This window comes from Chlorocebus sabaeus, chromosome 17, assembly GCF_047675955.1.
Source record: "Chlorocebus sabaeus isolate Y175 chromosome 17, mChlSab1.0.hap1, whole genome shotgun sequence".
In the NCBI taxonomy this organism is placed as follows: domain Eukaryota; kingdom Metazoa; phylum Chordata; class Mammalia; order Primates; family Cercopithecidae; genus Chlorocebus; species Chlorocebus sabaeus.
The window spans coordinates 46,926,675-46,949,983 of NC_132920.1; the positions used below are offsets into that span (position 1 = coordinate 46,926,675).

The 23,309-nt window shown below is 39.0% G+C and overlaps 1 protein-coding gene across 1 annotated transcript in view; it reads left to right on the top strand.

Annotated features, from left to right (window-relative positions):
* The first annotated feature begins 3,480 nt into the window (after positions 1 to 3,480).
* Positions 3,481 to 23,309, top strand: part of MEP1A (meprin A subunit alpha) — a 40,160-nt gene continuing 20,331 nt past the window's right edge. Inside the window, exons 1-7 of the mRNA XM_007972329.3 lie at positions 3,481 to 3,626; positions 3,712 to 3,736; positions 3,827 to 3,877; positions 8,407 to 8,447; positions 8,908 to 8,983; positions 15,511 to 15,628; positions 22,782 to 22,957. Coding sequence (XP_007970520.3) covers positions 3,558 to 3,626; positions 3,712 to 3,736; positions 3,827 to 3,877; positions 8,407 to 8,447; positions 8,908 to 8,983; positions 15,511 to 15,628; positions 22,782 to 22,957 — 556 coding nt within the window. The 5' untranslated portion in view covers positions 3,481 to 3,557. The remainder of the gene's footprint in view (positions 3,627 to 3,711; positions 3,737 to 3,826; positions 3,878 to 8,406; positions 8,448 to 8,907; positions 8,984 to 15,510; positions 15,629 to 22,781; positions 22,958 to 23,309) is intronic.

Consider the following 23,309-nt stretch of genomic DNA (forward strand, 5'->3'; position numbering starts at 1 on the left):
AATATGTTGATTGCCTTGGGAAGAACAACAAGGACTGTTGTGTTTCAGGTTAGCAGACAGCTGGTTGAAGGCAGAACTCTGCGAGTGAAGCAGAAGGAATTGGCATCCTGCAATAGAGTAGAAAGAGGGCAGAGAACAGCCTTGAGAAAGGGTTGGGGTGAGAGGACTTTGCAAGTCTCTTAGCCCAACTCCTGACCTGAACTTTTATGAAGCTGGAGAGTGTGTGGAAATAGCTGGGGGAGGGTTTTTCCATTTTCTACCTGTTAATGACTTTCTTCCTCCAAGCTTCAGACCACTTTCTCAACTGGTCAGTTTATGAAATGCCCTGCCTGAGATCAAAGCAAGTCACCCCATCCAATACCTTCAGAGAAAATTCTATTTACTGTTTTTCAGTTAAAATGATAACTTATTACCTACTATGTTTCCAAACACTGGGGCAGATACAGGAAATAAAGCATGGACCTTGACCTCAGAGTGCATAATCTTCTTTAAACTGAAAAGCCATAAACCCTTCAAATGAAGGACTTAAGGCCCCAGCCTTACTCATCTGATACCCTGACACAATGAAGAAGTGACTAGGATTACAAATAGCTGGTAACTATTTAACACCTGCCATTAAGATTGTGACCATAAAATAATTGGGGGCAGGTTGCGTCTGCTGAAGACCTATGTTCTCACCACTGGAGATTCCACTGAGCAAGGAGTGGACTGAGCTGTTTTTATTACCCATGTTTTGCTAGGAGGCAGTTGCTAACTAGTAGGTAGAAAGAGCAGTTTATTGAGTGCTTTCTATGTTTCTAGTAGTGGTGGTTTACATATGTTATCTCATTGAACTTTTACATTGGCACCACGAAGTAGGCACCGCTATCCATTCTACACATAGAAAGTAGGTGCTAAAATTGCCATAGCTAGTCAATGGTAGAGGTGGAATTCCTGCCTATCTGATCCCAAAGCCATTGTTGTAGTATATCATTCAGATAAGTTTAAGAAGGCAGGGAAAGATAAAAACACATCTGGCTGGAAGCAAGAGAAGGTGGAGAGAATTAAGCAGCTTCACTATTGCCTGTTTGAAATCCTAATACCTGAGATTTAGTAGAGAGGTGTACCAAAGCAACAGCACTGCCTGTTTCTTTAGAAAATAACAAACTCCTACTTCCTGGCTTCCAAGATTAACAAATATTCAATTTTACCATAATTGCTTCAGAATTTGAGAAAAATTAAACAACACATTTAAGAAATAAAAGTCCCATGTTTTCCACCCTGATACTTAAAGCCAATTATTCTTATGATATTGCCCAATTTTAAAATTTGATTATTGCCCAATTTTTAAATGGTATGGATTGTAGTTACTCACTTAAGTCATTGCAGCTGTTGAGCAAATTTGGTTTTTTTGTTTTGTTTTGTTTTGTTTCATTTAAAAAGGTAATATTAGTGGCTTGTAGTGGTTAGAGACAGCGGAAGATGGCCTTTTATCAGCTCACCATCAGTGGCTTAGGTAAAACAAAAATCAGCCATAGACCTCTTCAGCCCATCAGAAGCAGGCCCCCAGTTGACATGCCTCCTATTTTACAGCTCAAGAAGCTCTACTGTTAACCTTCTAAAAGTCTTTTGTGACAGGAAATGCTTTTTTGATAGCAGGACTAGCCCACCTGCCCAGTAGTAAGTCTGAGGTAGAGAGATGCAGGCTCTAGACCTTGAAGATTGCTCTAATACCAAAGATTCTTATACCTGGTGCAGGCAAGAATAGGTGGGTGTGTGCATATATTTAGTATTGTGCTGGGGCAGATGGAGCCCACTGTGTACATCTCTTCCCAACGCTGCATTCAGTGACATGATGTTGGTAGCTTGAAATTGACCATGGAAATCAACAAACACTACAAATAAAGGCTTGCTTTTGTTTGTTTGCTTGTTTGTTTTTACTTTTTTTAAAAGAGCCAATTGTTAATTTACCTGTGCATGACTGAATATATTCCATAATTTATCTTTTCTTTCAGTATAAACACATTTTCCCCATTCTTTACTATAACACAAAAAACCTTCAGTGGATATATTCTATGGAATTTTGTGCACATATGTGTGAGTTCCTTTAGCATATAGACCTAGGAGTGGTGTTTCTATCCTATGAACTGTGCACATTTCAACTTCATTAGATAGCATCAAATTGATGTCCTACTAGATTTCCTATTTTCTTACCTTCTTGTTGACACTTGATATTGTCAGTCTTCTTAATTTATGCCAATCTTAGCTTGAGGTGAGTATTTTACTGCTATTTGAATTTATATATTTTCTGAATACTTATTAGGCTAAAAACCTTTTTACATGTATATCGGCCATCTGGGTTTTTTGTGAATTAGCTACTCATATTGTTTGTTCATTATTTCCTTAGATAATCTCTTTTTCTTGTTATTGATTTGTAGAAATTGTTTACATATCCTGAATACTTATTCTTATTCAATTATATGCACTATACATATCATCTCTCATCTGTGGCTTATCTTTTAATCATGTTATGTTTTTGTCATGAAGAAGTTTAAATTTTGATATAGTCAAATGTATTATTCTTTTCCCCTATAATTTCTATGTTTTTTTCATGTTCAAGCAATCTTTCTTGAACTCAAGGTTAAAAATATGTTCCTATATTTTCTTTTTCAAAGTTTATATTTTCATATTTACATTTTTAATCTATCTAGAATTTGTTTTTGTGAATGGTGTCAGATGAACATTTAATGTTTTTCCTCAGATGGAAATGCAATTATTCCAATATTATTATGAAAGAGACCAGGATTTCCCTCTTGACTGTTTGGTTCCTCTCATACACATGTGTTTGCATCTATTTGGATATTACCTATTCCAGGCTATAGATTCATTTTGTCTTTATTTTTGGAACTATTACACTCTAATTATTGTAATTTTACAAAAGTTCTTGATATTCTTTTAGGGCGATTCTTTTCTCTTTATTCATCCTTTTCAGAATTTTCTTATATATTCCTCAAGGTTTACTCTTTCATGTGAATTGAACCGTTTGTCAGCTTGACAAATTCCACTGAAAACCCTGTTAGATTTTTTACTAGAATGAAAATGAATTTATAGATTAATATTGAAATAATCTATTAATATTTCATATATACGTATAGAGAGAGAGAGAGTCAGGTTTTTTTATGTCCTTCAATAATTGCTTTATAACATTTCCATAATATTTGAATTTATATTTTATTTGAATTAAATAATAATAAATTTTAAAATTATTTTTGTTTTTATTGTTAAGAGGATCTTCTGTTATATTATATGAATCGCTATTGCTGCCCTATAGGAATGTCATTACTTCTTATATGCTCATTTCAGTATTAATTTTTCAAACTTTTCCCCAGTCTCTGAAGCTTAAGCATTTAAGGTAAACTTAGTGTCTGTCCTCGAAAGAGTCAATGCTGTTATCTTTGACTACCTTTTTTAGCACTACGGTACATATGGAAGGGTCAAAGTTTCTAATACAACCGTCAGGGTAAAGTCTAAAAGGTATTTATGACAAGGTGTCTGCTAAAATCAGCTCACTCGCAGCAATGGCTTGGACTAGATCCACATGCATTCTCTCCTTTACCTTGTTTTTTGCCCACATAGCAGCTGTATCGGTAAGTAGAGTCCTGCTTTTTGGATATTTAGAAATATTAATTCTAGTATACGTTATCCATTTTCTGTATATTTATTTTTTTTCAGATTAAGTATCTTCCTAAAGAAAATGGTAAGAATTAGTTCAAATGCACAGAGAGTGTTTTTGAACTTTTTTCGTTCAGCAAGGCTAATAATATTTTTTTTCCCTCACTTTTAACAGTACATGATGCAGACTTTGGTGAACAGAAGGATATTTCAGCAATCAATTTAGGTGAGGTCAATTTTTGCATATTAAAGTATTGAAATTACTTAAAACCCAGTGATGGGATTACTGAAAAGCACTTTCCTTCATTATACTGTATTGTGATTCTTTGAGGGAGAAATATTTATTGATGCTTTGTGAGAAATTGCATTTTCTGAAAGATAAAAATGTGGAAAGAGAAGACAGTTAGACCAGACATTCTAGGAGAGCTAGGGAGTCCTCAATGGATCTAGATACATAACAAGTTTCTCTTTATAAAAAATTTATTTTTCCAATTTGTATTTGGAAGAAAAGGAAAACAAATAGATAATTATTCTGATTGTTAAAGAAAAATATAAGAATAAGCCTCTGGTTATATTTAGTGGGGAAACAAAACCTAACCCCTCCACTGGCCATGATATTTTTATGTGTCCAGTCTTGTTGTGAAGTAAGTGCTGTTTTCATTTTTTGGGGGGAGGAGCAAGTGGCTTCTCATGGTTAGAGTGACCTGCTCAGGATCATAGGTAGCAGTGACGGGGCTCACTTCCAGATCTTGCAGCCCGTACCTTAATAGCTCAGTGCTATCTGAAGACTACAAAATGAAAATGCCTATACCTAAGGGTCAATTTTTCTGGCGTTCTCTCACTCACAGAGAAGCCAGTTAGTTGATATTTAATTGGAATACCTGGAGAATGGCTGCATAGGCAGCGCAGAAATAGTTTAGGAAGGTAAATGGGTGAATGCATGAATGAGTCCCAAGACTTCAGAGCCAGGCACTAAAATAACTCTTTTTAGAGTCAGACATGGTGTAAACAGTTCAGAGAATCTGATGTTATTTTACAACAGGGCTGGGATTTGAATTTCTAGAGTTTTTCTAATCTCATCCTTATCTATCTAATAAAAATTAATTCTTTACCTCTTTGCCATTTTGTACTCTTCAGGCCTACCACCACCTCTGAACTTTGACCCCAGTGAAGAAATCTCATTACCATGTAATCTTTTTTTAGGCCATTTCAACCAAACCACCAGGATTGATTGGGTTAGCCATATGGCCAGATTCTAACACTGTAAATTGATGGTGAAAATCATATAGAGAAAATTGCCACCTTTCGCCATCTTCTTTTTGCCTCACAAGGCTGACTTAACATTTCTTATCCTCCACCCCAAGACCTGCTCCTCTCAGTCCTTTTCATTTCAGTAAATGTAACTCACTCCTTCTAGATTTTAGGCTCAGAATCTTAGAGTTGCCCCTAACTCTTGTCTTTCTGTCATACCTTATGCAAAATCTGTCAGCAGATGCTATTAGATCTACTTGATCCTTCCTTCCTTCCTTCCTTCCTTCCTTCCTTCCTTCCTTCCTTCCTTCCTTCCTTCCTTCCTTCTCTTCTCTTCTCTTCTCTTCTCTTCTCTTCTCTTCTCTTCTCTTCTCTTCTCTTCTCTTCTCTTCTCTCTTCCTTTTTTCCCAAGATATGGAGTCTTGCTCTGTTACCCAGGCTGGAGTGCAGTGGCACAATCTCAGCACACTGCAACCTCCACCTCCCGGGTTCAAGTGATTCTCCCGCCTCAGCCTCCCAAGCAGCTGGGATTACAGGTGTCCACCACCATGCAAGGCTAGTTTTTGTATTTTTAGTAGAGAAAGGGTTTCTCCATGTTGGTCAGACTGGTCTTGAACTCATGACCTTGTGATCTGCCCACCTCATCCTCCCAAAGTGCTGGAATTACAGGCATGAGCCACCGTGCCCGGCCTACATCTACTTTCAAATCATCCCACAGTTGAGACTTTTCAGCACTTTTACTGTTCCCACCTTGGTCAGCCACCTCATATCCGAACTGGTCCTTATAACTGTGCTTCCTTTCTGCCTTTGCTCCCTACAGACTATTCTGCACAACATAGAACTCTTCCTTTATTATCCTTCAGATCGTGCCACTTCTCTGCTCCAACCTTCTAATGACTTCTCCTCCAACACAAAGTAAAGGCCTTAGAGCCTTGATTCCCAAAGTGTGTTCCACAGTCCAAAGTGACTTGTGTCACTCAAGAGCTTTCTCTTGGAAAGGCCGCATTTAAGGATCCACCCCAGACCTACCGAATTAGCATCTCCAATCTGACAGACCCAAGTGATTTCTATGCATATTAGAGTGCGAGTCGATCTGCTGAAACAGGATTTGTGACTACTCTTCCTCTTCCCACTTGAGCTCTCCAGCCACCCTGACTGCACAGCTCCTCCTCTAAGGAAGTGATTTTCAATGTGCTGTCCCCCAGCCAGCAGCATCAGTAAACTTCTCAGGAATGAACATCCTTAGGCCTCGCCCCAGACTTAATGAACCAGAAATCCAAGGGTGGGGGCTCATCAACCTGTGTTGACCAAGCCTTCCAGGGGACTCTGATGCTCAAGTTTAGGACCACTGTCCTAAGACATCAAGGCTTTCCTGCCACAGGACCTCTCTATCTGGTGTTGCCTTTACCTCCACCACACTTCCTTCATTCCCTTACTCTATTGTATTTCTGCTAAAATGCCACCTCTTCTGGGGGGCCCTCCCTGACCACTCTTTAATAAAATAGCAAACCTATCTCACCTCAGCACTCTTTCCCACCTTACCTTTCGTTTGTTTCTTTTTTATTGTACTTTTCACCATTTGTCATACTTTACAGTTATTTGTTTATTTGTATGTCTCCCTCTTCCCCCAATCAAGAGTGTCATTTCCTCAAGGACTTTGTTTTATTCTCTGCTATGTCCCAGCATCTAGAATAATGCTTCAGACACATTAGGCATTTAATAAGTGTGCACTACATGAACAAATTGGGTAATGAATAGATTGAGGCTTGCTTTCACTGGATGTGCACTTCTTTGGGAAGTTCTCCCTGCCTCCCATGACCCCATCCATTCTGTCTGACCACTGGGGCCAAAGTCTGAGTGGGCTCGTTCACTTCACTCTAGAAGAGCTCCCTTGATTCCATTATAATCCAGGCCAGGTGTCAGGAAATACAGACTTTTGCTCAGGACAAACAAATAGTAGAACTATTCTCAATGAAAGAATAGATGGACCAGAACAAAGTCCCTTTATTTAAAAGATTATTCAAATCTGGGTCCTACCGACAGTGGTACAGTGATGTCATTACTGCTTGTGGTTGTTTAATTGCACTGCTAGCATAGGAATAGGTCAGGGCTAAGGAGGTTAAGCAATCTAGCAAATGTGTGCATGAGGAAGGCAGTGATGCAGGGATAGCCCTAGTTAGTCACTGGCCAGTGAAATCATGATGCCTGCTAATACCTAACACCTCCTTGGTGTCCTATGCATAAATGGAGCTGGTTCCTGAATGAGCCATGGGCTTTGCCAAATGGGGCCTCTGTTGGCTCGTGAGACTGTGGTAATTAATCTCTGCTTTGGTTTCCCGGCCTGTAAATCAGGGCTGTCCTCAGAATGAAGTACAATCCAGTGATTCTGCCTGAAGTTGTTGCATTTTACAGAAAATGTTGCTTGTCACATGAGAGTTATGATAAGTGATGCTCTTTTAATGCTTGAGAAATTTTCCCACAAAGATCTTCCCTTTTAAGAATCTTGCTTACTGAAACAGGATGAGGCCAGGATTAAGCAATACCAGCAGTGGGAGAGTGTATTCTGCTAAGCACCTGAGAACAGATGTTTGGAGGTATGGTTTTGAATGGATCTGTCCACAATCCTCTGGTCTTCCTTATGACGTGGGCAGCACCTTGAGCTTGGTTTCGGAGGGTATCATCGTGTTTTCGTGGGAAAGAGCAGAATACATTCACCTACCCTGGGACAAGAGGCAGAATGGTATGGGGGCAGAAAGAGCCCTGAATGGGAAGGCCGGAGTTTTGATGCTCACTTGGCCCCTGGGTTACATAGTACATCACTTCATGTCGCTGGACTCTATTTTTTTCTCCATTTCTCTCAATATTTTTCTTTTCTTTTTTGAGATGGAGTCTGGCTTTGTCATCTAGGCTGGAATGCAGTGGTGCGATCATGGCTCACTGCAACCTCCACCTCCTGGGTTTGAGCAATTCTCCTGCCTTAGCGTCCTCAGTAGCTGGGACTACAGGTGTGCACCACCAAGCTCAGCTAATTTTTGTACTTTTAGTAGAGAAGGGGTTTCGCCACATTGGCCAGGCTGGTCTCAAACTCCTGACTTCGGGTGACCCGCCCACCTCGGCCTCCCAAAGTGCTGGGATTATAGGCGTGAGCCACCACCCCCAGCCATTCTCTCAATATTTTTCATCCTCCTTATCAGTGCTGCCTCAAATCCCTTTTCTTATAGTCAGTGATCAATAAAATCCCTTCTAACTTATCTCTTACTTTTAAGATTCTTAGACAAGATTTATTGTTTCAAAATTGAAAACAGAGGCTATGACAATATGTGATACTCATTGGCCATTCACATTTGCTCAACTGGAATTTTTGCATTGTTTCGAAAAGTTTTGCCACATAAAGGCTAATATTCAAAGATTTATAATGGCAAAGATTAATTTTATTATGAAAGATGCCTTTTAATAATGTTCACTCAAATATTCTTTTTTTTTAAAAAAAATTTCCATTTCCAGCTGCAGGCTTGGACCTTTTTCAAGGGGACATCCTCTTGCAGGTGAGTACCTGTCAAAGATGCAGTAAGTTCCTCAGGACAGACAGTACCATTGGGTGTCAGTCTCTGCTCTGTCGCCAGCCCTGGGATGGGCACTGTGAAGGAGATAAGAGAAATCTCATCTATAATCTGTTCCAGTGAGGAGTTCCACTATAACTGGTAAGGACAAAAACAGAGGGAAAATAAGTAAACAGCACAATAGAGTCTAAAATAATTAAATGGTTTATCTATTCAATTTTCCTGGGATTGCAGGCCCCCTTTATTTTGTTCTTAATAATTTCTCTGATTTTTCCAAATTATCTCTCAAGGGACTTCTATTGCTTTCATAATCGGAAGAGAAATTGCCACTAAACCGTTTGAATTGTGTGATAGACTGTTTGCTGTGTGAGAGTTTATTGAAGGAGGAGGTCAAGGTGACCTTGAGGACTAGGCTTCCCACTCACCCTTACCTTTGTTTTCACAGAACTCCAGAAATGGCCTGAGAGACCCAAACACCAGGTGGAAGTTCCCCATTCCTTACATCTTGGCTGATAATTTGGGTAATATTAATTGCTCTTAATTAGGAGTTTTCGGTTTAACTCTCTCTCCCCTCTCAGCCTGTTCATGGGCTTCACATTGGGAGTAACCACCAGGGTCTAAGAGGGTTTTCAAATCCTGACAAATCTTTATCTCATGGGGAGAAAGACATGACATTACATCAAAACCAGTGCTACTTAACCAGTCTGAGATACACAGTATCCAAGAATAACTTTTAAAATGCAACACACATTAAACTATTAGTATAACCAGGAGCAACGTAAAAGAGCAAAAACCCAATGAAATATAGTTTGCATCAGAGCAAGGCAAAGTGTGCACTTTGTTTAGGTGAATCTAAATGTAGTGTGAGGATCCTATTTTCAGCATATTGATTTCTTCTCTTTTTGTTACAAGAGAAACATGCCACACTTTGAGAAATAGAAAAGTCCATATTTCACATGTTCACAATCCTTTTTTCTTGGTGTTATTAATGTCTACTCTTTTCTCTCTTGAGAAAAAGATCTGAATATGTTACATTTTACTCATTGTTAGAAATAATGACTAGTAGAATCACTTCTCTGCCTTTCAGCTAAGATTGTGTATAGAACTAACAGCCGGTAGAAATAAATATTAGAAGCCCCATGCAGGCACCCTCAAGCAGTTAACTGACAGCTGAGCAGCCATGATGACTCAATGCCTACAAGGCCCCACCTGCTTAGACAGATGGACAAGATTAGAGTGAAGAGGGAAAGCCAGGACAAGGTTGCTTCATCTTGTTGGGCTGCTAGGCTGCTTATAGTCTCAGGAGATGTAGATTATGTTTCAGTATTTTCCATCCTCTTTATCAGTGCTGCCTCGAATCCCTTTTTATGGAGAACAGCTAGATATAAACAAATGTTGTTGTTCTCAGCTAACACTTGGAAAATTGAGTTATTTTCTCCAGTGTTTGCCTTGCAAATTCATGGAACACCAATACTTAATGGAGCATGATTTAAGAAACACCAACTTTAAAAGGGGTTCTTTCCCATTACAGGTTCTTTTATCCTGGTTGTCACATCTCCGCCACCCTATTATATGCCAGGCACTGTGCCTTCATCTAATATTTTATGTAACCTTCACCATTGCCTCTGTGAGATGTAAGGCAGTGCTTCTCAGACTGTAATGTGCATAGGATTCGTATGAGGAGCTTGTTAACCTGCAGAGTAGGTCAGAGTTGGTGTGTGAGATGTTGCATGTCCAGTGGTCCTCCAGTGATGCTGATGCTATTGGTCCCCACGCAGACCACAGCTTAAGTGGTATGGTCTCTCTAGCTGCAAGGTAGGTAAGAAATTATATTTGAGAGTGATTTGAGACAAGTGACCTGATATAAGATAAAGGTAGTAAGGATACAGCAGTATTTCTCAAGCAACACCGTGTGAAGGTCACCTTTAGTGTTAAAGTTCAGATGCCCAGACCCAGACCACTGTGAAAGCAAGCTTTCTAACTAGAGTTCAGTATTTGCATAGAATTGTTTTATTTAAGTTAAATTTACATAGAGTGAAATACACAAATCAGTATATAAGGCTTTTGACAAACACATATGCCTATATAATGCACACCTCCCTCATTCCATAAAGTTCCTTTCTAGGCAATTCCCATCCCCGCTCCCTAAGAGACAACCACCATTCTGATTTTTCCCTGTGGATTAGTTTTTCGTGATTTACAGCTGATTTACAGATAAATGAGCTCATATACCATAGCATTTATTTTATAAATACTGTGTGTCCAGCTTCTTTGACTTACGTTTTTTAGGTTCTTCCATATTGGTGTGGATCAACAGTTAAATCTTTTATCTTAGCTACTCGGTAATATTTCTTTACATTAATATACTGTAAATTATTGTCCATTTTTCTGTTGGGGCTAGTATGAAGAAAACTGTTGTGATAATTCTTGTACAAGTGCTATCTTATTAATTTATTGATTTTTATTTTCCTGATGACTAGTAATGTTGATCTCCTTTAAAGTTAGTTATTGGTCATTTGTATATCTTCCCTTGTAAAATATCTTCTCTGTTAACCCATTTAAAACATTGGGTTATTTGTTATTTAGTATTGAGTTGTAAGTGTTCTTTATATATTTTGGATATGTCTTTTGTCAGATACATATTTTGCAAATATTTTGCTCCAGATACACTGTTTCTTATCTCCAGTGTCTGATAAGAAAAAATCCATCTTTCATATTGTTGTTCTCCTGTATGTAATGTCTTTTTTCGCTAGTTCCTTTCATATGTCCTCTTTATTTTTGTTTTTATAACAGTTTGATTATGATATGCTTATGTTGATTTTCTTTTTATTCATCCTGCTTGGGCTCACCAAGTTTCTTACATCTTTGAGGTGATTTTTAAATAACCAACTGAAAAATATTAGGCCGTTATTTGCTCAGATATTTTTCTGTGCGTCGCCTATCCATCAGAAACTCTAACTGCACATATCTTAGACTGGGTGGTATTTTTTGCATTGGTCACTAAAGCTCTATTCATTTTTCTGAACATTTTTCTCTCTATCTCTTTTATCATCGCCAGTTAATTTTTAAAAGTATCCAGTGAATTTTTTATTTTGGATATAATACTGATAGAATTTTCACTGGGTTCTTTTATATAATTCCCATTTGTCTGCTGAGATTATTTGTGTGTTCATCTTTTTTTCATTAAATTCTTTAACAAGTATATAATAGAGATTTAAAGTGTTTATCTGCTAATTCTAACATTTTAGTCATCTTGGAGTCTGTTTCTCTAGTACTGCCTTTAATATTATCTATGGATAACAGTTTCCTGTTCCTTCACAGGTCTCATAATTTTTGATTATGTATTAGGCATTATATTACATTGTAGTGATTATGCATATTCTCATTCTTCTCTGAGTTGTGTTAATTTTTATTAGAGCAGTTAAATTACCGCATGATCATCTGGAATTTGTGGAGGCTTTGTGTGGTTTTGTCCTTGGTTCAAGGCAAATCTCTTAGTGCTGGAACATAGTCTTTACTGTTAAGTCACGGTCCTTCTGGGGTTTCAATGGAATACCCGAGTTTCCCCAGCCCCTGTAACTTTGCATGACTCAAACTCCAGATTGTCCCTCCACTGCAGTGGGCAGCAACTGATGTATCTGTTCAGGTTGCTCAGTCTTCCAATGGCTACTTCCCACTAAAGGCCTTGGAGCCTTCTCCCATTTATGCAAAGTTCATGAGTTAGACAAGGATTGAAGAGGCACTTATCCACAAACTTTGGGATGAATCTCCTCCTTGTCAACCATGACTTTCCTTTCCAGGACTTCCTCCCTTGATTTTCAGACACTCAAGTTAAAACTCAGCCCCAAACCTGTCCCTGTGGTATGTTAAGAAAATACAACTGTAGATTTATGCCTGAGTTCTCTCTTTCTCACACTGAAGAAATTAGGGCGTGCCCTCATGCAAAAAGCTGTATGAATGTGAATCTTACCCACTGAAATTTTCCTTTTTTAAAGAAAAAAGTCCTCCATTTTCCACCTATTTTAGCTATTTTCCGGCATATTTAAAGAGTTTATTTTCTTACTTTTTCAAATTTACAACTGTTATCTGTGGGAGGATTAATTAGATTCAAGCTCCTTGACTGTTATGAGCACCAGAGATTCTCTCAAAGGATTCCTAAACTGAATCTAGGTAGCCTTCTTATGCTTATCTTCTAATACACACAGCCATTGGTATCTGAAGTTAACTCTCGTCAAAAGAAAAATACCCAGAATAAATAAAGTTAACTCTTCTCATATTATTTGATCTAGGGTTAAAGGAATGCTAGTGGTTTTCAAAACTAACTTGTTGTTTGTTGTTTGACAGAGAACTATGTACAACTTACTATGCCAGGGCAGTCGGCTAGGAAGAAGAGTTACAATAAGACAAAAAGTATACCCCATTCTCTCAAGGAGCTAACAGTGTCTTAAGTGTAGCAAAACACCTACATAAAGGTGACTCATGAAAATCAAGCTTTGGCCACCTATAATCTCAGCACTCTGGGAGGCCGAGGCAGGAAGATCACTTGAGCCCAGGAGTTCAAGACTGGCCTGAGCAACTGAGACCCACATCTCCAAAAAAGAGAGGGGAGAGAGAGAGAGAGAGAGAGAGAGAGAGAGAAAGGAAGGAGAGAGGGAGGGAGGAAGGAAGGGAGGGAGGGAGGAAGGAAGGAAGGAAGGAAGGAAGGAAGGAAGGAAGGAAGGAAGGAAAGAAGGAAGGAAGGAAGGAAGGAAGGAAGGAAGGAAGGAAGGAAGGAAGGAAAGAAGGAAGGAAGGAAAGAAGGAAGGAAGGAAGGAAGGAAGGAAGGAAGGAAGGAAGGAAGGAAAGAAGGAAGGAAGGAAGGAAGGAAGGAAAGAAGGAAGGAAGGAAGGAAGGAAGGAAGGAAAGAAGGAAGGAAGGAAGGAAGGAAGGAAAGAAGGAAGGAAGGAAGGAAGGAAGGAAGGAAAGAAGGAAGGAAGGAAGGAAGGAAGGAAGGAAGGAAGGAAGGAAGGAAAGAAGGAAGGAAGGAAGGACGGAAGGAAGGAAGGAAGGAAGGAAGGAAGGAAGGAAAGAAGGAAGGAAGGAAAGAAGGAAGGAAGGAAGGAAGGAAAGAAGGAAGGAAGGAAGGAAGGAAGGAAGGAAGGAAGGAAGGAAGGAAAGAAGGAAGGAAGGAAGGAAGGACGGAAGGAAGGAAGGAAGGAAGGAAGGAAGGAAGGAAGGAAAGAAGGAAGGAAGGAAAGAAGGAAGGAAGGAAGGACGGAAGGAAGGAAGGAAGGAAGGAAGGAAAGAAGGAAGGAAGGAAGGAAGGAAGGAAAGAAGGAAGGAAGGAAAGAAGGAAGGAAGGAAGGAAAGAAGGAAGGAAAGAAGGAAGGAAGGAAAGAAGGAAGGAAGGAAGGAAAGAAGGAAGGAAAGAAGGAAGGAAGGAAAGAAGGAAGGAAGGAAGGAAAGAAGGAAGGAAGGAAGGAAGGAAGGAAGGAAGGAAAGAAGGAAGGAAGGAAGACCAAATGTGGCTCCTGCATTCAGAGGAGGGGCACTCAGGGTTGCCTTCATGGAGAAGAGGAAGACTTCAAATGGGCTCTATTTCCATTTATCCCAATGATGTTGAGGCAATTTTTACAAAATTATTACAGAGTTGCTTAGTTCCCTTTTTACAACTTATTCAGGTGTGCAGAAGGAAGAAGAGTTATGATTTAAAAATTAACCACTCTCAGAAATCCCACCATTTGGATTTAGTATAAAAAAAGTCAGATAGCCTTCTAGGAAGCTTGACTTCAGTATAATCACTTTTTTTCTTACATTGTTGTGAAACTACAACTATCTTAGATATATCTCTTCATATTACAGATGTAACTAAATAAGAATAGGCAAAAGTGCATGAAAATCTCCCAGCAGATGGATGCGTGCTCTTGTTGTTATCTGTGTTGTTTCCACAATTAGTTTATTGACTATTTCCATGACTATTTCTTCAATGATCTTGATATGATATTATGACATCCAGGCTGTGGAAGCTCCAACTTGATAGTTTATCAAATGAAATAAAGGCCAGAAAAATATGATGTAATTTCCTGGGCAATAATTGTAAACTATTTGAGAGAAAGCACTAAATCAAATGTGCAAGAAATATAATTTAATTCTATATAGCTTGGCTTAATTTTTAACTTAGATTCTAGCCTTCAGTAAGTTGATGGGAGGGGAAAAATACACACAAAGTAAAACATAATCTCAGTTCCTCTGGAGTATCTTTCTTCTCTACCCCATCTTTGTCTTACAATGCCAAAGTGCATGCATGCTAGGTGAAATGAAAGGCATTTGATCTTTGGTCATTGGTCCCCACAGGTTACCAGTCAGCATCTATTTTTCCTGCCCCTTCAAGTCCATTAGGTTTCTGCTGCTTGGTTACTGAGCTTGGGTTACAGAAATCTTTTCTAAGACTGTGTGCAGTACTAGCTGTCTAGTCTTGCCATCTCCTAGGCATCTTGCTGGGAAGCAGGGTAAAATACCGCATGTGCTTCTTATGCCCTCAGAACCCACAAACCTCTCTAAGGTCTGCTTTCCTCCTCCAGAAAGAGAGAACGTCTTTTTAGATTGGGGTAAGGAACACTATCTCACTGCCTTTCTCTAAGGTACTTTATCTATGTCGACTAAAGTCAGAGCTACTCACAAGTCACTTTTGTTTTCTGCTCTGCCATGTGACTCTCCTGAGGCAATGCACTCTAAATCTCTGCTTCAGTGGGGGAAAGGGAAAGGGAGAAAGTGTTGAAGTTATTTTATTATTTTATTTAGCCATATACACATGTGAGTATTCTTATTTTGTAGACATATTTGCATTGTGCCTTCAAGGTATGCACTTAATGTTTGTGTCCACAACTAATTTTGCACATGTCCATAACCAATTTTGCATTAGTTACCAGGAAATCTATTTATTAACAAAAAATCTATCATGCACCTCTGTGGATTTCATGTGGTAGCATGGTTTTCTCTAAACTATAAGTTATAGATATTATCCAAGGTTTAAACTAACGCTTATCGATATTTTTACTGATGTCTGCAGGGCTGAATGCTAAAGGAGCCATTCTGTATGCCTTTGAGATGTTCCGCCTCAAGTCCTGTGTGGATTTCAAACCCTATGAAGGAGAGAGCTCATATATCATATTTCAACAGTTTAACGGGTTGGTATGAAATTTTACAGAGTGAAAATCATGCATACTTTGGTTTATAAAAAGTGACACATCTCTTTCAAATGTGAAAAGAGGAAATTGGAAAGAAACTAAAAGGAAAATCAAATTGTTCACTGTGAATTTTTAAATTATATAACATTTTTAGCATAGTCTGTACAGAATGAATTATTTGGATATGTCTTGGCTTCAGGGAAATCTATTTCAATACATTTTAAGGTTTAGGTCATGTTTTAAATTAGAGTACTTTTTTAAAAGTCAGCTTTATTGAAGTATAAACTTGACCCTTTAAAGAGTACTGTTCTAAGTTGTAGTACTCTGTTACTAGACTTTGAAAAGTTGTAGATACAGATTTGCTCTTCATAGTTATTTATTTCTAAGAAGAACTAAATGGTGTATCAAGGAAGAAGCCGTTTTTCTTCAATGGTGTTTATGTCAACCAATAGATTGGGAAGCAAAGCCACCATCTGTTGTGTCGCTGTATGTTTGTGTCTTCAGCTCCACTTGGGGGTATTTCCTCACTCCCTTACACTGCAGTTTCCATTGCCGCCTCCAGGCTTTGCCTGCAGTGGTTGTCTGGTTCTGGCCATGAGTGATTTATTTATTTATTTTTGGTGACATGACTATGTTCTTTAGCAGTGATTTCTGAGATTTGGTGCACCCGTCACCCAAGAACTGTACCCAAAGTGTAGTCTTTTATCCCTCACCACACCCCATCCTTTCCCCCGAGTCCCCAAAGTCCATGTAGCAGTCTTTTGCCTTTGCATCCTTATAACTTAGCTCCCACATATGAGTGAGAGCATACAATGTTTGTTTTTTCCATTCCTGAGTTACTTCACTTAGAATAATGGTCTCCAACTCCATCCATTTATATATATATATATAATATATATATATATACACACACACACACACACACACATATGTATATATATGATGGGCATTTGGGCTGGTTCCATATTTTTTCAGTTGCAAATTGTGCTGCTATGAACATTTGTGTGCAAGCATCTTTTTCGTGTAATGACTTCTTTTTCTCTGGGTGGATAGATACCTAGTAGTGGGGTTGCTGGATGAAATAGTAGATCTACTTTTAGTTCTTTTAGGAACCTCCACACTGTTTTCCATAGTCATTGTACTAGTTTACATTCCCATCCACAGTGTAAAAGTGTTCCCTTTTCATGCATCCACACTAGTGTATATTATTTTTCTATTTTTCAATTATGGCCATTCTTATAGGAGTGAGGTGGTATCACACTGTAGTTTTGATTTGCATTTCCCTGATAATTAGTAATGTTGAACATTTTTTTCATATGTCTGTTGGCCTTTTGTATATCTTCTTTTGATAATTGTCTATTCATGTTCTTAGCCCACTTTTTGATGGGATTGTTTGTTTGTATTTTTCTTGCTAATTTGTTTGGGTTCTTTATAGATTCTAGATATTAGTCCTTTGTTGGACATATACATTGTGAAGATTTTTCTCCCACTCTGTGGGTTGTCTGTTAACTCTGCTGATTATTCCTTTTGCCATGCAGAAACTTTTGAGTTTAATTAAGTCTCATTTATTTATCTTTGTTTTTGTTGCATTTGCTTTTAGCTTCTTAGTCATGAAGTCTTTGCTTAAGCCAATGTCTAGAAGTGTCTTTCTGATTTTACCTTCTAGAATCTTTATGGGTTCAGGTCTTAGATTTAAGTCTTTGATCCATCTTGAGTTGATTTCTATGTAGGGTGAGAGAAGAGGATCTAGTTTCATTCTTCTGTGTGTGGCTTGTCAATTATCCCAGCACCGTTTGTTGACTAGGATGTCATTCCCCCACTTTATGTTTTTGTTTGCTTTGTTGAAGATCAGTTGGCTGTAAGTATTTGAGTTTATTTCTGTGTTCCCTATTCTGTTCCATTGGTCTATGTGTCTATTTTTATACCAGTACTTTCCTGTTTTAATGACTATGGCCTTATAGTATAGTTTGAAGTTGGGTAATGTGATGAGTCCAGATTTGTTCTCTTTGCTTAGTCTTGCGTTGGTTATGTGGGTTCTTTTTTGGTTCCATATGAATTTTAGGACTGTTTTTCTAGATCTGTGAAGAATGATGGTGTTTTGAAGGGAATTGTATTGAATTCGCAGATTGCTTTTGGCAATTGTGGTCATTTTCACAATATTGATTCTACTCATCCATGAGCATGGGATAGCTTTCCATTTGTTTGTGTCATCTATGATTTATTTCAGCAGTGTTTTGTAGTTTTCCTTGTAGAGGTCTTTCAATCTTTGGTTAAGTATATTCCTAAGTGTTTTATTTTATGTTTTGCAGCTGTTGTGAAAGGGGTTGAGTTCTTGATTTGATTCTCAGCTTGGTCACTGTCGGTGTTTAGCAGAGCTACTGATTTGTGTAAATTAATTTTGTATCCTGAAATTTTACTGAATTTGTTTAGCAGTTCTAGGAGCTTTTTGGATGAGACTTTAGGGTTTTTTAGGTATACAGTCATATCATCAGCAAACAGTGCTAATTTGACTTCCTGTTTACTGATTTGGATACCCTTTCTTTCTTTCTCTTGTCTGATTGCTTTGGCTAGGACTTCCAGTAGTATGGTGAATAGAAGTAGTGACAGAGGGCACCTTTGTCTTGTTCCAGTTCTCAGGGGAAATGCTTTCAACTTTTTGTCATTCACTATAAAGTTGACTGTGGGTTTGTTGTAGCTGACTTTTATTACTTTAAGGTATGTCCCTTCTGTGCCGATTTTGCTAAAGGTTTTAATCATACAGGGATGGTGGACTTTGTCAAATGCTTTTTCTGCATCTATTGAGATGATTATGTGAATTTTGTTTTTAATTCTCTTTATGTGGTGTATCACATTTATTGACTTGTGTATGTGAAACCATCCCTGCATCCCTGGTATGAAACCCATTTGATCATGTTGAATTATCTTTTTGACATGCTGTTTGATTCAGTTCACCAGTACATTGTTGAGGATTTTTGCATGTATGAACATATTGGGGGATACCAAGGGATATTGGTCTGTAGTTTTCTTTATTTGTTGTGGGGGATGGGGATGTGGTTCCCAGTCTAGTGGAGTTATATTGCAGGAGGGATTATAGCTGCCTCTGCTGAGTTATACAGGTTGCCAAGGAAGTGGGGAAAAGCCTGCACAGGTCTCACCCTGCTCCCATGCAGCCCGCAGCCCTAAAGGCTGGGCTTACTTGCACCGTGCCCTTTCAACAGCACTGAGTCCATTTCCAGGCGGCTGGTGACCAGGGCTGAGAACTTGTCCCTGACCACGAGCCTCCCTGTTGAGAAAGCAAGCAGTCTCACAGGTTTTCAGCATCTCAGGGAGAATGCAGTTGTGATCCAGTTCCTTCAAAGGGTCTATGGATTCTCTTAGCTTTCCTGGTATGTTCCTGCGGTAGTTCTTGGAACAAAAATTCATGATGTGAGTCTCCATACACTGCTCTGTCCAGGCAGCTGCAAGCTAGTCCTGCCTCCTATCACCCATCTTAATCCCGAGTCCTGACCATGGGGTTTTAATAATCATGGATGGATAGTATGATGAAAATGGTAGTTAGCACACAATTTAGCCTCTTAGGAAAAAAATGCAAAAAATAGCAGTTAAATAAAAGAAAAATACTGACAACTGCTTAGATACAAATTAAAAACCTAACTCACCAGAGTAGTTATTTTTGGAGCTTATTTATTTATTTAGAGACAGAGTCTGTCTCTGTCAGCTAGGCTGGAGTGCAGTGGCATGATCTTGGCTCACTGGAACCTCCATTTCCCAGGCTCAAGCAATTCTCCTGCCTCAGTCTCTTGAGTAGCTGGGATTACAGGCATGTGCCACCATGCTCGGCTAAGTTTTGTATTTTTAGTAGAGACGGAGTTTCACTATGTTGGCCAGGCTGGTCTTGAACTCCTGACCTCAGGTAATCAGCCCACCTCGGCTTCCCAAAGTGCTGGGATTACAGGTGTAAACCACCATTACAGGCATGAGCCACCATGCCCGGCCTCATTCTTCCATTTTTTAAAAAACTATACACCTACTACATTCCAGGAAGTATGCTAGACTGTAGGTGCAACAAAATAAGCAATACGGTCTTAGCCCTCAGCAGGCTTACAGTTGGCAGGTGGAGATGGTGGAGAAATTAGTACATTGTCTTAATACATGACAACGAGTGTCCTGGGTTGCAGCAGGGCAGGAGTGGGGCCACTGAGAAAATGTGGGATGAAGCATCAGGGAGAGTTGAGATGAGTGTTAGAGAGAAGAAGGGAGGACAAATTGGGGGCAGGAAGAGGGAGAGAGGGAGAGGGTGAGGGAGGAGAAGGAGGAAGAGGAAGGGGAGGAGAGGATCAAAGAGAAGAAGAGGGAGAGGGTGAGAAGAGAGCAAACATGAACCTGAACCTGGTTACATGGAGAACCCCCTAAGTTCGATGTGCCTGGAGTTTTGCATGTCAGGGGCAGATAATGAGCAGGAGCCAGGAAGGTGAGCAGGAGCCTGGTGATGGAGAGCCATGTGTGAGGGACCTATTGTTTGGTGCAAGGTTCATTTTATGCTAGTTTTCCATTGTAGAAAGATCACTTGATCAACCGTGGTTAAATAATTGAAATAGAGCAAGACTGGTGGCAAGAGATCGATTAACAGATGCTCCAATTTTCCAGGGGAAAAATGGAAGGGACCTGCACCAAGGAACAGGCAGGTGATACAAAGAAGAGGGAATGGATTTCGGAAATATGTGAAAAAATAGATTTATCAGAACCTAACCTTATCAAATTGGTTAGTGGGAGGGATTAGGAAGGGAGAGGAGTCAAAACTCTCTGAGAGTTTGGATTTGGATGACTGGCAAGTGGTAACTTCGTTTGCTGAGGCTGGGAATATTGCTGAAAGAATAACTTTGGGGATGAGGTAGGAGAGTAAACTCATCTTGCGGCATGTGTCTTATTGCTTGAGGTTTTTGCAGGTCATATAAATGGAGATAACCAATAGTAGTTGGATGGTTTATTTTTCCGTACAGGGGAAACATTTAAAGTATATCTCAGGCCTAGCAAAGACCACACATTTCAGAGGCTCTCTGCTTTTGACTACTGCATTTTGTCTCTTGGCAATCTCTGACCTTCAAGAAAGTACTAAAACCTTTAATTTTTCATTGAAAATGTCAGAGAAACAATTAACTTTCTTAACAATTTTATTTCCATTCTTCAGCTACCGCTTTTGCATCATTTTTTTTCATAAAGAAAACGCCTTAAAAATACAACAAAATCCACATAATTACTTTCCAAAATTCTCCCTTTCCCAGTGAAGCTCTCTCGGCTTCTTTTTTTGTTTTCAACTGAGTCCCAAGTACTTGATTAAGGGGTAGGTCAGCTTTGAGAGACATTCTTTGTAAAAACGCTGATCTGGGAAGCCCTATCACCTATGGCCAGGAGGTGTCTCTGTTACAAATAATTTAAGAGAGGAAAAAAGAGAGGAAGATATTTTGGGAAGCGACTGGCCCAAAGTGCTACTAAACCCTTCCAGGCACTGGTCCCCTGAAGTTGGAGGCTAACTGGGGCTCTCTCAGAAAGACAAGGTCAAAAGTTCTCAGTGAGGTGGAATGTATGGTATTTTTGCAACTTATGTCTTTCTGTTGGGGTAGGAATTTAAAAAGAAAGATAAATAATAAATGCTTTCTCTGAGTTGTGAATATTTTGCAGAGGAAACTCTGATTTGGTAATAAAATGCCACTATCAGAGAGGCAAGTTGATCATGGTTACATTTGCATAACACTGTAAATTTACTAAAAGTCATTGAATTGTATACTTAAAGAATTTTATAGTATGTAAATTACGCCTTAATAAAGTTATTAGAAAATAAATAACTAAGACTCATCTTTGAGTTAAAGTCAAATGTTAGCCTTTAAAGGTATACTATGTCAGTAATCTTGGGGAGAACAATGGCAGGTAAGACACTGTGACTGTCATCATGAAACTTGCAATCCATTGGTTGCATTTATGACTATCAGGAAATCTTTCTTTTCTGCTCAGCATTGGTTAAAATATAGATCCTCATTGGATAATTTAAAGCCAATAGGAGACAATTTGTGGAAAGCTTTGGGTTTGCTAATAGAGGTGAAAAATTGGGTTTATGAGAAGAGAAAAAATAATTGGGAGGGGGTGTGGAAAGAGGAAGACATTCTATCACAAGGAATTTAGGGAATCTATCAGAGGTTCTCGAGCCCATTTATTTCAGAAGGAAGTTATGGGTCCTCCTTGCCTGATACCCTTTAGAAATAAGTTAGGCAGCCTTCTCTGTGATGTCATAACACTATAGATCTGCTATTTGCAAAGACACAGATTTTATTAATTTGCTTTTTAATGAGGTTCTTTTTATGGTCATAAAATATATGCTTGTTCATTATAGGAAATTTGAAAATTTATTAAAGTATAAAAGGGCTGGGTGCAATGGCTCACACCTGTAATCCTAGCATTTTGGGAGGTCAAGGAGGGCAAATCATTTGAGCCGAGGAGTTTGAGACCAGCCTGGGAAACATGGTGAAACCCTATCTCTACAAAACAATAAAAACATTAGCTGGGTGTGGTGGCACATGCCTGTAGTTCCAAGTCCCAGCCTCTCAGGAGGCTGAGGTGGGAGGATCATCCGAGTAGAGGAGGCTGAGGCTGCTGTGAGCTGTGATTGTGGCACAGCAACCTGAGTGATAAAGTGAGACCACCTTCTCAAAAAAAAAAAAAAAAAAATTAAAGAAAAGCAAAAAGAAAGAAAAGAAAAAAAATTAAATCAACAACAGCTTTCCCTTGGACAACAATTTTTCAGATAAAGGCAATAGTGTTATTCTTTGGAGTGCCCTGTGGGTTTGTGGAGGTGAGGAGGAATGCCCATTTTTATTGCTTTCTACCTTAATGAATTGTTATGATAGGATTGATTTGCTTCTGAGTATATGCCACTTTTATAATGTATTATATCTTCACTTTTAAAGCCTGCATAGTATTCCCTCTGGGGAATGTTCTTTAAGCGTCCCCTATCTTTGGACCATTAGCATATGAGAATGCTGTTGGTAATTTCTTTTTAAAATCAAGCCTAATTCCCTCCTAATTTGTGTTTTGCGGTACTGTGAATGACAGCCACTTAAAAATTCTCTAGAAGAAATGTTTCCTCTTCTCCTCTTTAAAGGTGCTGGTCTGAGGTTGGTGACCAACATGTGGGACAGAACCTTTCCATTGGCCAAGGCTGTGACTATAAGGCCATCATAGAACATGAGATCCTGCATGCTTTGGGATTTTACCACGAGCAGTCAAGAACGGACCGGGATGATTATGTGAACATCTGGTGGGACGAAATTCTTTCAGGTGTGATTGGGTGGAGATTGCTATCACATTTATCACTGGCTGAGACCAATCCTGGAATGACCAGGCCAAATCTGTGTGGACAGGAGCTACAGCCTCTCTAGTGGGAACAAAGACTATGAAGAGGTTATGATTTGTTGGCCCTTTATGTGGGCTGTGCTGATCTGACCGTAATTCATGGCAGATAAGGGTCTCAGGGATCGGTGTTAATTCACCGTGGGGGTCAACTGAAAGTTAATCAGAAGCTTTGCTTTGTATCAGAGTTTTCATTAAAACTCTATCTAAAACTGTCTACTTTCCTGTCTTAATGAGGAAAGTGAATCCAGATATTACAGTCATTTCTCTGGATGTGAAA